The 17,663-nt window shown below is 45.2% G+C and overlaps 1 protein-coding gene across 1 annotated transcript in view; it reads left to right on the forward strand.

The window, feature by feature from the left end:
• The first annotated feature begins 5,141 nt into the window (after window positions 1–5,141).
• The window catches only part of CCDC12 (coiled-coil domain containing 12), a 36,279-nt gene continuing 23,757 nt past the window's right edge, over window positions 5,142–17,663 (forward strand). The window contains exon 1 of the mRNA XM_081834590.1: window positions 5,142–5,275. Coding sequence (XP_081690716.1) covers window positions 5,177–5,275 — 99 coding nt within the window. The 5' untranslated portion in view covers window positions 5,142–5,176. The remainder of the gene's footprint in view (window positions 5,276–17,663) is intronic.

Raw genomic sequence — 17,663 nt, forward strand, 5'->3', positions numbered from 1 at the left:
GTGCTCGGAAACGTGGGCCAAAGTCCCACGCCAAGCAAATGTCAAGATTTGTGGACTGTAAATAAAACAAAAAACTGGGCAAAATCTTGTGTCTCCATCGAATGAAGTTCACAAATGAAAATAAGAATAAAAGTTTGCTTTCAATTCAGTAATGGTTAGAGATACCCTGATTTCTATCAAGAGAAAGGGAGCATTTGTTTTCTATTTATTATTGTTATGTTTATTAAGGAGAGAATAATAATAATAATAATAATAATAATAATAATAATAATAATAATAATAATTTATTATTTGTACCCCGCCCATCTGGCTGGGTTTCCCCAGCCACTCTGGGCGGCTTCCATAAAAACCAAAAATACACTAAAATATCACAGATTAAAAACTTCCCTGAACAGGGCTGCCTTAAGATGCCCTCTGCCTGGTTCCCTGTAACCTCACTTCTCTCAGTGAGGGAACTGCCAGAAGGCCCTCGGAGCTGGACCTCAGCGTCCGGGCAGAATGATGGGGGTGGAGACGCTCCTTCAGGTATACTGGACTGAGGCCGTTTAGGGCTTTAAAGGTCAACACCAGCACTTTGAATTGTGCTCGGAAACGTACTGGGAGCCAATGTAGGTCTTTCAAGACCGGTGTTATATGGTCTCGGCGGCTGCCCCCAGTCACCAGTCTAGCTGCCGCATTCTGGATTAGTTGTAGTTTCCGAGTCACCTTCAAAGGTAGCCCCACGTAGAGCGCATTGCAGTAGTCCAAGCGGGAGATAACCAGAGCACGCACCACTCTGGCGAGACAGTCCGCGGGCAGGTAGGGTCTCAGCCTGCGTACCAGATGGAGTTGGTAGACAGCTGCCCTGGATACAGAATTGACCTGCGCCTCCATGGACAGCTGTGAGTCCAAAATGACTCCCAGGCTGCGCACCTGGACCTTCAGGGGCACAGTTACCCCATTCAGGACCAGGGAGTCCTCCACACCTGCCCGCCCCCTGTCCCCCAAAAACAGTACTTCTGTCTTGTCAGGATTCATCCTCAATCCATTAGCCGCCATCCATCCTCCAACCGCCTCCAGGCACTCACACAGGACCTTCACCGCCTTCACTGGTTCTGATTTGAAAGAGAGGTAGAGCTGGGTATCATCTGCATATTGATGGACACCCAGTCCAAACCCCCTGATGATCTCTCCCAGCGGCTTCATATAGATGTTAAAAAGCATGGGGGAGAGGACAGAACCCTGAGGCACCCCACAAGTGAGGGCCCAGGGGTCTGAACACTCATCCCCCACCACCACTTTCTGAACACGGCCCAGGAGGAAGGAGCGAAACCACTGTATAACAGTGCCCCCAGCTCCCAGCCCCTCTAGACGGTCCAGAAGGATGTTATGGTCGATTGTATCCAAGGCCGCTGAGAGATCCAGCAGAACTAGGAAACAACTCTCATCTTTGTCCCTAGCTCGCCGGAGATCATCAACCAGCGCGACCAAGGCAGTTTCAGTCCCATGATGAGGCCTGAATCCCGATTGGAAGGGATCCAAATGGTCCGCATCCTCCAGGCGTGCCTAGAGTTGTTCAGCAACCACGCGCTCAATCACCTTGCCCAAGAATGGAAGATTTGAGACTGGGCGATAGTTGGCCATACTGGCCCGGTCTAAAGATGGTTTTTTAAGAAGCGGTTTAATGACCGCCTCTTTCAGCGGATCTGGGAATGCTCCCTCACAGAGGGAAGCATTCACCACCCCGCAGAGCCCATCGCCCAGCCCTTCCCGGCTTGCTTTTATTAGCCAGGATGGGCAAGGATCCAGGAGACAGGTGGTTGGTTTCACGCGTCCAAGCAGCCTGTCCACATCCTCGGAGGTAACAGATTGAAATTGATCCCACACAACTTGACCAGACAGGACTCTAGCACTCTCCCGCCCCGGCCCTGCTCCCACGGTGGAGTCTAGCTCCTTCCGAATATGAGTGATTTTATCTGCAAAAAACTTTGCAAAATCGTTGCAGGAGATCTTGGGGTCTTTACAAGGCCTTGGTGGTAAAGGTGGTTCCGTTAAATTACGAACCACCTGAATCAATACTTTGGTGATTTACTCCCAAATAAGTGTGCCTATATTTACCTGGGAGTCTGTCCCACTGAACTCTGTGGGACTTACTCCTGAGTAATCATGTTTATGTTCGCTATGATAGTGTGCTACATAAATTACCAATGGCCAGCTGCATTGCTTCTCTCCATAATAAACAATAATCAGCAATAATCAATAATCAGAAACATGAAATATACTGATTAGGCTTGCCAACTTCTATTTCCCTTCCAGTAAACTTTCTCTGTTGTAGAAAGTGATATAGAAATGCCTTCAACTCAGGCAGTAGGTCCACCTGCAATCCTATTCCCGTTGTAAAATCCAGCACAATCCTAGGCATGTTTTCTTGGAAGTAAATGCTGTTCAGAATGCCCAAGATTGCACGCTGGCATGACAACTGTTGGCAGGTGTTGTTGTTGTTGTTGTTTTTTAAAATGGAAATGAAATCAGTATTTACAGTATAGTATTATTTGCAGCATTGAATTTTTATCAATGGCTCGTCTAATATTTACAGCTGCTTTGTGAAGGCCTTCCCCCTTCCCTTTACTCAGCATCCCAGCCAAGCAAGCATAGGCATGCCTACTCAGAAGTAAATCCCGCTGAATTCAATGTGGCATATTGCCAGGTAAATGCAAACTGAATAAATCAAATAATAAATAAATAAGAGCGCATTGGTTCACAAGTTTATCCATGGTTGTTGTTGTTGTTTTGCCGATGTTAGCCTCAATTATGGTGTTATTTATATATTTTGTAAAATTTGGACATCCTCCCTCAATGCCAAGTTAGTGACGCAGCAATAAAACTGCTAGCATGTTTGCCAAGTGAAGCAGGGTCCAGTATGATTCCCTGGTGGGCTTTTCCACATTTATCATGCTATTTTTGTGATATACAAATGACATGAGAAAACTTGGGGGGGAAACCATAATATGGACAAAATTTAAGAAAACGAAATTAAGTACTGCGCTAGATGATTGACTAAGTGGTAGATGCATGATGGAGTGACGGGAAATTGTTAGAAATTCAAGAAGAAGGTATTGTGATGTGATGTAACATATATTACCATTTTCTTTTTTTCTTCTGGATTACTCTTTTGTTTGTTACTTCTTTTTATTCTTAATAAAGCATATATTATTTTTTTTAAATGATATTTATTAGATTTTGACAAGAAAAAAGTTACAATTAACAAAAAAAGAGAAAACACCAGAAATATACAGGAAACCAAAAATTTAACATAAAAAGAAAAAAATAAAAAAGACAGAAAAAATAAAAATCCCTTTTTTCAATTTCTTACTATTCATTTACTTATTTTCCTGACTTCCTCTCACCTCCCTTTTTTGTATTCCATTTAAAAGTTAATTCAGCAAATTCATACCTTCTTGATTTACCTTTAAATTCATCGTCATATGTTCTAACTTCAAATTTTCATCTAGGGTCAATCCATTCTTTCATGTTATTTGAGCTTATTACTTGTACCTCATTTCATTTCAGAGTCATTGACATTGAAAATTTTACAGTTCCCTTTACCAATAACTTCTTTCACCTTATCTCACCTTCAAAACATTAAAATTTCAAAATTTAAACCATCTTTAAACTTAACTCCTTCCAACCTTTCTGCTAAAGCTAATTAGTTCATTCATGCACATTTTAATATTTTATTAGTGTATTAATATTACACTAATTCCAAAAATAAAGTAATTTATAAAAAGAAATTCTCATTCTAATTTTGTCCAATGTCCCTTCTTCCTGGTTTCGGATAATGCCAGTCCTTACACCATTGTATCCTGTCCATCAGTCCGGTGTTCTAATATCTGAATAATAATAATAATAATAATAATAATAATAATAATAATAATTTATTATTTATATCCCGCCCATCTGGCTGGGCCTCCCCAGCCACTCTGGGCGGCTTCCAAAAGAATATTAAAATACTATGATACATCAAACATTAAAAGCATCCCTAAACAGGGCTGCCTTCAGATGTCTTCTAAAAGTCTGGTAGTTGTTCTTCTCTTTGACATCTGGTGGGAGGGCATTCCACAGGGCGGGTGCCACCACCGAGAAGGCCCTCTGCCTGGTTCCCTGTAACTTGGCTTCTCGCACCGAGGGAACCGCCAGAAGGCCCTCGGAGCTGGACCTCAGTGTCCGGGCAAAATGATGGGGTGGAGACGCTCCTTCAGGTATACTGGACTGAGGCTGTTTAGGGCTTTCAAGGTCAGCATCCATACTTTGAATTGTGCTCGGAAACATACTGGGAGCCAATGTAGGTCTTTCAAGACCGGTGTTATATGGTCTCGGTGGCCGCTCCCAGTCACCAGTCTGGCTGCCGCATTCTGGATTAGTTGTAGTTTCCGGGTCGCCTTCAAAGGTAGCCCCACGTAGAGCGCATTGCAGTAGTCCAAGCGGGAGATGACCAGAGCATGCACCACTCTGGCCAGACAGTCTGCAGGCAGGGAGGGTCTCATCCTGCGTACCAGATGGAGCTGGGAAACAGCTGCCCTGGACACGGATTTGACCTGTGCCTCCATGGACAGCTGTGAGTCCAGAATGACTCCCAGGCTGCGCACCTGGTCCTTCAGTGGCACAGTTACCCCATTCAGGACCAGGGAGTCCTCCACACCTGCCCGCCTCCTGTCCCCCCAAAACAGTACTTCTGTCTTGTCAGGATTCAACCTCAATATCTGAGGCTCTCAAGTCCTTTCTATGCCCCTTCTGCAGGTTTCCTTGTACCCAATGATGCTTGCATTAATAAAGCATATATTAAATAAAAGGAAAATTTGGGGAACCCCCCCAGCGCAGAGTCCCCTCCTGAGTGGGGAAAGCGCTCTGTGCATGGTCAGAGGCACTGTGGCTGAGCAGACCCCTCCTCCAACCAAAAGGGACCACCTTCTTCTTCTCTCTTATGCCCCAACCTACACACTAACCCCTCTCAAAATAAAATTAAATCCTCCTCACAGACCCCTCCCCCCCTTTTTCCTTCGATCGATGATCTCTGCGCTCCGCTCGCCTCGCCTCCCTCCGCACTCACCCAACGCCGCCCATCGACCACTCGGCAGTCTCCCGCCGCGCAGCCGGGCCCTGCGCTCCGCCGCTCTGCGCCTGCGCACTAGGGGCCAAGATGGCGGCGCCCGGTGGGCTGCAGGAGGAGGCGCTGAAGAGGAAGGAGCGGCTGAAGGCTCTGAGGGAGAGAACCGGGGCGGCGGCGGCGGCCAGGCAGGTCGGCTGGGGGAGCGGGGCGAGGGGTTAAGGGCGGCGGCGGCTTCGGGTCCGAATGGGGCGGGGGGGGGGAAGAGCAGGGCCGAGGCCGGCTTGGCGTGGTGGGAGAGCAGGAAGGCAGCTCTGGTGGATCGGGCCCCGAAGCTTCCCCTCAGCCCTGTGGATCCCGGGGGGGGGGAGGGGGAGGGGCGAAGGACCGTCCCTGCCAGGTCACTTTTTGTGTCCCCCCTTCAAATAATTTTTATTTTTTATTATTATTATTTTATTTTATTTTATTTTATTTTATTTTATTTTATTTTATTTTATTATTAATTTTCTACTTAATAATATATCACCACATCAGTGTTTTTTCCACTTTACCTCCCTGCCACTTCGGAGCCTATTCTTTCAAGCAGAACAAAAAAAAATTCCTTATAGCTGTTCTATTACAAAGGAATTTCAGAAATAGACTGGAAAGAGAAGCTGCTGAATTGCAACTTATCACCAAACTTAAAACCATGGAGAGACCTGGTCTGAACAAAGACCTTGGATTCTTATCTCATTATACATGACAAAGCCATTTTTCACCTTCTCACCCCTTGCTTTCTCCTGTAAGACCTATTGCAGTCGTTAAGAGTCGTCAACAGGCTCATCGCAGCTATCTGCCAATCACCCATTCCCACCACCCTTCTGAGTAATACCCCTCCCCACCTTCTCACTATATAGAAGGGTCTGGTGACTTCTGTTTCAGTGTATCTGAAGAAGTGTGCATGCACACGAAAGCTCATACCTAGAACTAACTTAGTTGGTCTTTAAGGTGCTACTGGAAGGAATTTTTTGTTTTGACTATGGCAGACCCAACACGGCTACCTATCTCTAACTTTCAAGCAGGGTTCCTCAAACTAGGCCCTCCAGATGTTTTTTTTTGCCTACAACTCCCATGATCCTTAGCTAGCAGGACCAGTGGTCAGGGATTATGGGAATTGTAGTCTCAAAACATCTGGAGGGCCGAGTTTGAGGAACCCTGCTTGAAAGTTGCAGATTTTGAGGAAGCCCGGTTTTAAGTATTAAAACTGCTTCTTTTATGGGGTACCCAAGAGCCCGTAGAGAGTCCTTTTGTAGGTTCTCTATTGGTAGGTGAAAATAACAGAGGCCAACCAGAGAATATTGAGAAGCAAAGCAGCTAGGAAGCCTGATCTATATTGATCTGTTGCAACAGGGTGCTCCCCTCACACGCAGGAGAAGGAGCACTTTATATAAGCCCGCCCTGATATAAACATTTTAAATTGCCCACCCTGGAGTCCAAGACCACCCCCAGAAACAGCATACATACATTACAGAAAAGGCGGTCTACAACAGAAATCTGAGTGGGTTGTTTTTACCCTGTCTGCCAGGTTACCACATAAAAATAAAAAAGTCCTTCCAGTAGCACCTTAGAGACCAATTAAGTTTGTTATTGGTATGAGCTTTCGTGTGCATGCACATTTCTTCAGATACTATTCTTCAGATACTATCAGATACTTCGGACCAACAGGGCTACCTACCTGTTGCCAGTTTTCCTGTTAATGGTCACTTTGACTGGATTACTTGGGGAGTCTGGCCATTCTTTTGTAATTAAAATACTTTAAAAATACTTTAAGGTCACAGGCTCACCCTATTCACACCTTAAATGTGCCCTTAAGGCAGGATTTGTGAGGACAGAGACAATGAGGAGGTTTCTGCATTTCCTTTGACCTTGTTGAGAAATATTTGAGGTGACTGAGAGAGTCAAAATGGCTTTAGGACTTTTCCTGAGGGTTTCAGACATGTGGTTTTATATATTTTTATATGTGTTTGCTTGGTACATTTCTGAACATTTATTTTATATATATGACGTAAAAATTTCTATAACACTATCAATTTCCTTCCCTCTCACCTCATGGTTATCAAAATTAACTTTTATATCATTTTGCATCCCTGACCACTGGTCCTGTTAGCTAGGGATGATGGGAGTTGTAGTCCCAAAACATCTGGAGGGCCGAGTTTGGGGATGCCTGACATAGGATATGGGGGACTTGGATCTCATGTGCTCCTCAGAAATGAACTCTAATGTGTTTTTGGGGGTGGAGAGATTGCAGTAACTTTTGAAGGCCTAGAGGTAGGGTTTTCGAATCCAGGAGCATGGGAGCAGCTTAAGGTGCCATGATATGAAGAATTTGAGGAGGCAGAGATTTGACATCTCTTTGATGATACAAGAGTAGACTGCGATCTACTCCCAGTACAAAAAAACTGGCAGTGATCTACCCATTTTTTTTCAGGGGGAAGCCAAAGTTATAGAGCTTTGGGGGGGGGGTCAACAGATACCCCTAGCGCAGGGGGCGGGAGGAGGCATCATTGCTAGACCGCGATCGACTACCAGCGTGAGGTGATCTACCAGCTGATCGCAATCAACCTGTTGGACGTGCCTAATATAGTATACATATGGTCAAAAGAAAGAGACACTGCTCTGGACCAGAAACCCTGGGTTCAAATTTCTGCTTGGTTCTGAGCGCAGTAGGCAGCCCTGAGTGTGTATGTGTGTGCTCCGCCCCTTTCTTTTAATTTGTGGGTGATAATACTGATAAATAACTTGCAGATTGATTGTTTATCTGTACTACTGGCACAGTGTACACATACCACTTTAAGCCCTTTAAAAGCACTCAACGGAAACTCCCTGTTTACACACATTCAAGGCATAGGTGCATTGCCATGAACCTGGAAGTGGTACGAAAACAGCTCTAAAAAAGCACAAAAACAATCTTGGGACCCCTTGGAGGCCTGTGGAGATTTGGAGTTTGAGTGATGAGGTTTGGAGGGAGCGGTTGTGCTGTTTGCAGGCTTTTTTGATCATGTTCCCAATACAGTATATGTAATTTCACTTAAATGACTCAGAACATTTACCCTGCATAAATAGGGAGTTTGCCTGTATAATAATTTGTTGTTGTTTAGTCGTTTAGTCGTGTCCAACTCTTTGTGACCCCATAGACAAGAGCACGCCATAATAATTTAGTAATATTTATTGGGCATTTTCCTTATGATGGAAGGCATAAGCATTTGGGACTAATTTTTGGGGGGGTAGTGAATCCTGAGGAGTTATGCTTGACGATTATGAACGGTGTAGCAAGGCAAAAAGAATTTGTCTGCTTTGAACCCACCAGTGAAAATGACTGGCAGTAGATTCAGTTGCTGATGAAGAGTATCACTAGAAGTTCCTTTGAAAAAAGAACTTCTAAATTCACAGAGGAATAGATCTGCCAGAGGCTATTTGCTAAAATGGAAACCTCCCTCGTTCAGAATACTTTTGATAATCTGATACTAGGAACTAATAGGACTCCGTTAGCTCCATCGTTCCTCAGCTGTGAACTGCAGGGAGCATCCAGCTGGCTACTATTGGAACACCTAAAATAGGCAGTCCATATGTTTTCATGATTTGAACGCTTTATTCCAGATCTTCTCAGGGCACACCTGTCTAGGTTTAGCATTGGGTACTTCATGCATTGCTGGAGGAGACACTTGAGAGTCCCATGGACTGCAAGAAGATCAAACCTTTCCATTCTGAAGGAAATCAGCCCTGAGTGCTTACTGGAAGGACAGATCCTGAAGCTGAGGCTCCAATACTTTGGCCACCTCATGAGAAGAGAAGACTCCCCGGAAAAGACCCTGATGTTGGGAAAGATGGAGGGCACAAGGAGAAGGGGACAACAGAGGACGAGATGGTGGGACAGTGTTCTGGAAGCTACCAGCCTGAGTTTGACCAAACTGCAGGAGGCAGTGGAAGACAGGAGTGCCTGGTGTGCTCTGGTCCATGGGGTCATGAAGAGTCGGACACGACTAAACGACTAAATAACAACAACAACAATTGTTGGTCTCAAGCTATTCCCTGGTATGTGTCCCCCGTCGCCTCTGCCTTAATGTTGGCAGTGCACAATTCCTTTTTGCAGCTTATTAAATAGCATTGCATGTCACCCAAAGGAACAGAGACACCTCCATCTTCCCAGTGTCAGAGAGGGTGGAGGCCTTTTCGATGATGCCCAGTGTGTGTGCTTGTGTGATGTATGAAACTCATGCTGGTAGCTTCAAGAAGTAGTGATGTATGGAAGTGAGAGCTGGACCATGAGAAGAGAAGACTCCCTGGAAAAGACCCTGATGTTGGGAAAGATGGAGGGCACAAGGAGAAGGGGACGGCAGAGGACGAGATGGTGGGACAGTGTTCTGGAAGCTACCAGCATGAGTTTGACCAAACTGCGGGAGGCAGTGGAAGACAGGAGTGTCTGGCGTGCTCTGGTCCAGGGCGTCACAAAGAGGTGGACACGACTAAATGACTAAACAACAACAACACTTCATGCATAACCTAGGTACCATGACAATATCTGCAATATATCCTGAAATAGCTTGATAACGTGAACTGACTTGGTGATTGAGGAGGGGGGATATCATTGGCCCCAGCTGAGGCCATGTAGTGCTTGTTCTCTCACATGCTGTTGTCTACTTCACATCTACGCCGTCATTGAAGAGTGCTGCTTTTGTCCCTTGGAAACCTTTTATTTCTTAATTAAAAAGAAATACGATAGCTGAAGGTTTGCTGGCGCTTTCCTTGCCGCCAGTGCCCCCAAGACGTTGCGGCTTCTATGAATTATCCATGTTAGGAATAAAGTGATCTGTCAAGATAAGCCACCTACCCCCACAGCTCATCGTTTATTAATAGCCTGACTAATAAAGTTTCTGAAAGCTTGGGAAAATGGATTGCTTCAGGCCAGGCGGTTCAGCCTCTCAGACCAGGTGGGCCGCAGCAGTACTTTGACACAGAACCCACGAGCCATGCAATGAATTCAATTTCCATATCGTGAATTAAAGTGTTCACAGGGGTACCTCAGGTTACATATGTTGCAGGTTACAGACTCCACTAACCCAGAAATAGTGCTTCAGGTTAAGAACTTTGCTTCAGGATGAGAACAGAAATTGTGCTCCAGCGGCGCGGTGGCAGCAGGAGGCCCCATTAGCTAAAGTGGTGTTTCAGGTTAAGTACGGACCTCCGGAACGAATTAAGTAATTAACCCGAGGTACCACTGTATAGCTAATATTATTTAATATACACAATATATTTAATAGAACATATGCAATTAAATGCACAATTAATAGATTTTATATACTTATTTATTTAGCAAAATTAATAACGCAGACATTGAGCTCCTGTCAGGATATCAAAAGATGGGGTATAAATAAATATTATCATAATAAATTATTTTAGACGACTTCCAGTCAAAATGATTCAAGGCTTTGGTGAAGCCAGTAAATAAACGCAGCCCGTGAAGAAGAAGAAAAGTTCACAGAGTTGTGGGGCCAGTGCTCAAAATCTGTCAGGCATACAATCCTGTGTTGCCCAGTTGCAACCATATGGAGATCTCTAGATGCTAGGTTGGCAACTGACGTCTCCATCTGGCTGGATGGCACTGCTGCAATCCTGTTGTTGTTGTTGTTTAGTCGTTTAGTCGTGTCCGACTCTTCGTGACCCCCTGGACCAGAGCACGCCAGGCACTCCTGTCTTCCACTGCCTCCCGCAATTTGGTCAAACTCATGGTAGTAGCTTTGAGAACACTGTCCCACCATCTCGTCCTCTGTCATCCCCTTCTCCTTGTGCCCTCCATCTTTCCCAACATCAGGGTCTTTTCCAGGGAGTCTTCTCTTCTCATGAGGTGGCCAAAGTATTGGAGCCTCAGCTTCACAATCTCTTCTTCCAGCTGCAATCCTAGGCACACTTTTTTGAGGATAAGAAAGCTCCTCTGGATGCAGCGGTTCTTACTTCCAAGCAAATAACAACAACAACAACAATGACAAAGTTCCTTGAAAATAAAGGGGAAAGGGCACCTAGACCATGGGTAGGCAAACTAAGGCCCGGGGGCCGGATCCAGCCCAATTGCTTTCTAAATCTGGCCCGCAGACAGTCCGGGAATCAGCGTGCTTTTACATGAATAGAATGTGCCCTTTTATTTAAAATGCATCTCTGGCTTATTTGTGCGGTGTAGGAATTCGTTCATTTTCTCTCTCCAAAATGTAGTCCAGCCCCGCACAAAGTCTGAGGGACAGTGGACCGGCTCCCTGCTGAAAAAGTTTGCAGACCCCTGGCCTAGACAGTCCATTTTGACGATTGTAACCTAGGTTTAAGTCGCCATTTGGTTGTATACGGTGGAGCCTTGGGTTACGTACCGTCCTCCTTACGAATGCTTCGGGTAACTAGCTCTAATAACCCAGGAGCAGATGCTCCTAGTTGCGAACTTTGCCCCGGGATGCGAGCGGAAGTCGCGCGCCAGTGGTGCGGCAGCAGTGGGAGGCCCCATTAGCTGAAGCATGCCTCGTGTTAAGAACGGTTTCGGTTTAAGAACAGACCTCCAGAACTGATTGTTTGTAACCGGAGTAGCTGGGTTTCTAACTCTGGCGTCCACCTGCACCTGGAGGGCCCGTCTGTCTCGCTTTCCTGCTGGGCGAAGAGCTCCCAGGGCAGTGTGTCGGGCTGGCCAAGAAGGAAGATGTGGCTCAGCTTCGCTCCGCCAGGTGAGAGTGGGCGAGTGGGCTGGTGGAAGAAGATTGGAAGAAATTGAAAGTTTATCTACAGAAACATTGTAAAATTAACGAATGTTAGAAGGATGTTGGATTGAAATAATGTGGTTTTAGCAGAAATGCTATAAAGGATTAAGTAAAAATGGATTGTTAATTGGTGAAAGAACAGAATGCAAAATTATAGTATATTAAGATAAATTATTAGGATAAAAATAAAGATGGAAAGGATTTGTTGAAGTATCTAATTGAATTAGAATACAAAAAAGGGAGGTGTGAGGAGGTCAAGGAAATAAGCAAAGGAAAGAAAGTTATGTAAAGGCTTGATTTGTTTTTTAATTACCTGCATCTTTTATTTTTTTCGTGTTTTTTTCCCTTTGTTCTTGTACTGTTCTGTATTTTTATTTTATTTATTTTTTTCTGTTTAAATATGTTCTTTATTTTTTCTTTTTGTAACCTTTAAAATCTCAATAAAAATCTATTGGGGGGAAAAAAAGAGAGTGGGCGAGGTGGCAATGAGCTGCTGTTGGAGGCGGCTCTGGAACAGCCATGCCACTGACGCTGCCAGTGGGAACCCAAACCAGCGTGGCACAGGATCGCTCCCTCGGCCGCTGTGGGAAAGTGCTGTCTGCAGACCCCCCCTCTTCCCGCCATCTACCAAGGGCTGCCTCAAAAGGCTGAATGTTGGATCACCCAGCGTAGACTAAAGCCTGCTTCTGGTTTTGCTTTGGGGGTGTTCCTGTTGCATCTTGCTGACCCTATAGGCCCCAAAGGACACAAAATAAAGCCTAATGCAAGTCACGTTCCTCACAGAGATGCTTTTTTTTTGTCCAGGCCTTATTAAATGGATGACACTCTGTTCAGCTGTGCATTTCCTGTTTTCTTTCCTGTTTTCGCACTGCATGAGGAAGTGGAACAGCGTCTTCAGGCCACGTTAAGCAGAGCCCCAGAGAAAAATAGGAAAGAGAACTCTTGTGTTGGTGTGATAAGGCCTATGGTTTGCTGTGGCTGAGGCAGGAAGTGAAGCTCTTGTCTTGCTGCCTGATTTCAGAATACAAATGACAGCTTTCCATTTTAACACCCAAAGCCTGGTTTCGCTGGCTCATGAAACACTTTCTGCTGTCTTAGCAAATGATCGTTATCAAGGTTTAGGCTGGGTAGTTTTTAAGGGAAGGAAATGCATTTTTTAAAAAAAGTATTCGACTTATTTGGATTTTTAATTTGCATTAAAAATAAAGAAAAGAAGCTACAGCAACAGTCCCTGTACAAAGGAAGAACTGCATGTACAGTGGTACCTCGGGTTAAGAACTTGATTTGTTCTGGAGGTCTGTTCTTAACCTGAAACTGTTCTTAACCTGAAGCACCACTTTAGCTAATGGGGCCGCTGCACCGCTGCTGCACGATTTCTGATCTCATCCTGAAGCAAAGTTCTTAACCCGAGGTACTATTTCTGGGTTAGCGGAGTCTGTAACCTGAAGCATAAGTAACCTGAAGCGTATGTAACCCGAGGTACCACTGTATTGCTCTGCTCCCATGTGGCTCTCAGAAGGCTGTTCAGAAGTGCTAAAGGGATACATATGGAGATAACGTTAGTCTTTCTTCATGCCAGTTACCTTCCCTGGCCCAGCGGCTTTTCAAATCTTGGTGCATGCTTTCAACTTAAGCAAATTTTGTAGGGCCCTTGTTTTGGGAGGTTTATGCCTCACTTTTCCCCCCACACCCCTGATATCTGCGGCTACAGGACTCCCACTTTTGGAACTGCCCTGTGGAGTGTTTTCCCAGGCCCAGATTGCAGCCTTTATATATTTTAGCCAGGTTTGTGGTGCTGTATGCATGCTAGAAATATTCTCTGCTGGTAGCATTGCTGCCTCTCTGTGGCATGGGACGGGAGACCTTTCCAATCCAGCCAGTTGTAACTTATTTCTTGAGCAACCCTGAAGCCACACGGTTCACAATCCCTCCCTCCTCTCTTCTGCAGAATCTGGGTCTTGGCAGCAGAGCGTTGCTCAGAGTTAAAGAGAAACTGTGCTAACAGAGGGCAGAAAAGGTGGCGAAATCTCTTTCCTTGAGCGCAGAGGATGTGACAGCTTTGAAAACTTGCTATCAAGTTTTTTAGATCGGTTGGCGCCAGTCTGTGTACTGGTATAAATAAAGAAGCAAAAGAGGGCTAGATGTGGATAACAAATGTGGAACAAGGCCGCGAGACAACTTTCTAAACACATTTTACAAGTACATGGAAAGTGAGGAATTTTATAGCAAAGTGCCTTCCGTGTCTAAGAACTCATGCTGTATTCTTTTTTCCAACCCACCCACTTAACTTTTCCAGTCTTGGCTATTTCTCTCTTTCTGGATTCACCTTCTAGTCATTGTTTATAGGGGTCAGAAAAAAAAGAACTGAAATTTAGGCCAGGGGTAGCCAGAATGGTCCCCTTCAGATGCTGTGGACTCCCATCATCCCGGACTGCTGGGAGTTGTAGTAAGAGTCTTAATGTTATACCGACGGAGCACCTAGCGACTTGCTTTTTAATCCCTTGGCCAGGAAAGCCTTGTAAAAGGTTAAGATGCCAGGTTTGTGCTCAAGGCCGAAAAACGTTTCAGCTTCTTACATTCTGGCATCAAAATATAATGGGTGTCCAGGTAACCTGGGGCCTAGCACAATTGATGCTTTTGAATTCTGGTGCTGGAGGAGACTCTTGAGAGTCCCATGAACTGCAAGAAGATCAAACCTATCCCTTCTGAAGGAAATCAGCCCTGAGTGCTCACTGGAAGGACAGATCGTGAAGCTGAGGCTCCAAGACTTTGGCCACCTCAGGAGAAGAGAAGACTCCCTGGAAAAGACCCTGATGTTGGGAAAGATGGGGGCCACAAGGAGAAGGGACGGCAGATGACGAGATGGTTGGACAGTGTTTTCGAAGCTACCAGCATGAGTTTGACCAAACTGTGGGAGGCAGTGGAAGACAGGAATGTCTGGTGTGTTCTGGTCTATGGGGTCACGAAAAGTCGGACACGACTAAACAACAACAAGAAGCACTTTGAAGATCCATGCAGTAGTGGCTGCGATCTTGGGCAGCGAATTCTAAACACGCCTTGACCGTTTTGTATAGTGTCTGTCTCTCAAATATTCTCCTCCTTAACAGCCTGAGCCAGTGCGACCCTTACATTCAGAGCTAGCTGGTTTTAGTGTTGGAGGATTAACCTTTCAGCCACCGAGGTGGCTCTTGTGGCACCTAACCATCCATGCCATCGAATTGGTTTTCCTGGTCGTAGCCAAGTGGTCTGGTGTATTCTTCTGCACATTTCTGAGTGGTTTGCTGCACCTGGGTGGTTAACTCTGTTGTGTTCAGCTGGGCAGGAGCTGCTCTCAGCCAAGGTCACTTTTAATGAATGTTGGATTTCCCAGCCAAAGTTTCGTCCCTCCCCTCTTGTTTCCAGGCTTACAATCCAAAGATAGCAGCAGCGCCTCCCCTTGTGAAGAGCCAAGGCTCCTCAAGGAATTTCAGGTTTTGAAAGGACAAAATCAAATGCCCATGAAAAGCATGTTCTTTTTTTCTGCTTTTAAAATGCCAACCCTGGCTTGGCTAACCGGGCCTGTATTATTGAACTCTATCCCTCGTCAAGCAGCTCTGCCTTTCCCCAGCAGGGCTTTTGTGTTTGATTTAAAAAGGGATTGTGAGGGAGGGGGGTGGTAAGAGAAGACTAGGGGGAAACTAGGTTAATGATCAACTCCAAAAATGCACAGTTAGATCTGTGTCTTGCACCCAAGTGGGAATGCTTAATTAGTATCTGCGAAGCATGTGATTTACATCTGCAAACAACTCCCTGGTGTTGTTTGAAATTAACCTGTTATGTGTGTTCACATCATATATATAAATAGCGGCTTCTGTCTTGAATATTTGTTAATATCACAGCAGTGCTGTACACAGATGGCTATTTACAGACGGCTGAAGAGAGAGCGAGAACACAAGAACAAGCTTTTGCCCTTGAGTACCTTATAACAGGATAGGTTTGAACCCTCTCTTTTGTGCAAGCCAGGAAGAATCAGTTGACACATTCATGGCTGGTTAACTGGTACAAGGGGGAAGAACTCACGGTTTTTAATTCTGCAGTGGCTTCCCCATTTTTAGCATAGCCAATGTTTAGCTTTTCACAGACATACTGTCTGGGCTTGTGGGGTGGCAATGTTGAACGCAAAATCTGAGAGGAGATTTTTGGATGCCCATGTTTGGTGGCAAATGGTTTCTTTTTAAATATTTGCAAATTTCCCTTTACAGTGGTACCTCAGGTTACATACGCTTCAGGTTACAGACTCCGCTAACCCAGAAATAGTGCTTCAGGTTAAGAACTTTGCTTCGGGATAAGAACAGAAATCGTGCTCCGGCCGCACGGCGGCAGCAGGAGGCCCCATTAGCTAAAGTGGTGCTTCAGGTTAAGAACAGTTTCAGGTTAAGAAAGCACCTCCGGAACGAATTAAGTACTTAACCCGAGGTGCCACTGTAATAGCTTTTACCAAAATTGGTTTTGGTACAGTGAAAAGAACCCCAAAAGCCATATAGAAGAAGATGCATTAACAACAACAACAACGTAGCAAGACCAAATATTTATTATGTGGTACATAAAAATGAGAAGGCCATTGCATTCCTCATTTCCCTGCAAAGAAACTCACAGAGATTAGTAGTCTTAAGAAAAGCAACATTTTTTAATAGCCTGCCCACCCACATATAGCTGTGTCATAGAAACCTAGAATCATAGAGTTGGAAGAGACCACAAGGGCCATCGAGTCCAACCCCCTGCCAAGCAGAAAACACCATCAGAACACTCCTGACATATGGTTGTCAAGCCTCTGCTTAAAGACCTCCAAAGAAGGAGACTCCACCACACTCCTTGGCAGCAAATTCCACTGTCCAACAGCTCTTACTGTCAGGAAGTTCTTCCTAATGTTTAGGTGGAATCTTCTTTCTTGTAGTTTGCATCCATTGCTCCGTGTCCGCTTCTCTGGAGCAGCAGAAAACAACCTTTCTCCCTCCTCTATGTGACATCCTTTTATATATTTGAACATGGCTATCATATCACCCCTTAACCTCCTCTTCTCCAGGCTAAACATGCCCAGCTCCCTTAGCCGTTCCTCATAAGGCATCATTTCCAGGCCTTTGACCATTTTGGTTGCCCTCCTCTGGACACGTTCCAGTTTGTCAGTGTCCTTCTTGAACTGTGGTGCCCAGAACTGGACACAGTACTCCAGGTGAGGTCTGACCAGAGCAGAATACAGTGGCACTATTACTTCCCTTGATCTAGATGCTATACTCCTATTGATGCAGCCCAGAATTGCACAGACACAGAATTGTGTCAGTGATGTCAAAAAGTTCAGGTGTCGGGTGGGTGGGTGGGGGGGCGTAATGGGACATCTCTTTGTTAAGATCTCCTCCTTCTGCACTTGGCTGATTTGGCAGCCAGGTGAAGCTACCTTTTTGCATATATTTCTAACTGTTAACCACCTTCTGGGAAGGGAAAACAGCAGTGTTCTCACACCGGAGAAAGTCCAGAACTTTGCATGCAGGAAGGTCCCTGATTCTGTCCTTGGTGATTCCAGTTTTAAATGAAGAGGTAGCAAGTGACTGTCATAATAATTGTCAAGAGACTTCTTGCACGTGGCAGAAAGTCAGTTGTTGCACAAGAAGGAAGCGAATTGGGGCATCGGTGTACATAAAAGGTAATGGTAAAGGACCCCTGACAGTTAAGCGATTCACCCTCTTGCCAGAATACAGTGGTGCCCCGCAAGACAAATGCCTCGCAAGACGAAAAACTCACTAGACGAAAGGGTTTTCCGTTTTTCAAGGTGCTTC

Source organism: Podarcis erhardii (assembly GCF_964252035.2).
Source record: "Podarcis erhardii genome assembly, chromosome: 12".
Lineage (NCBI taxonomy): Eukaryota > Metazoa > Chordata > Lepidosauria > Squamata > Lacertidae > Podarcis > Podarcis erhardii.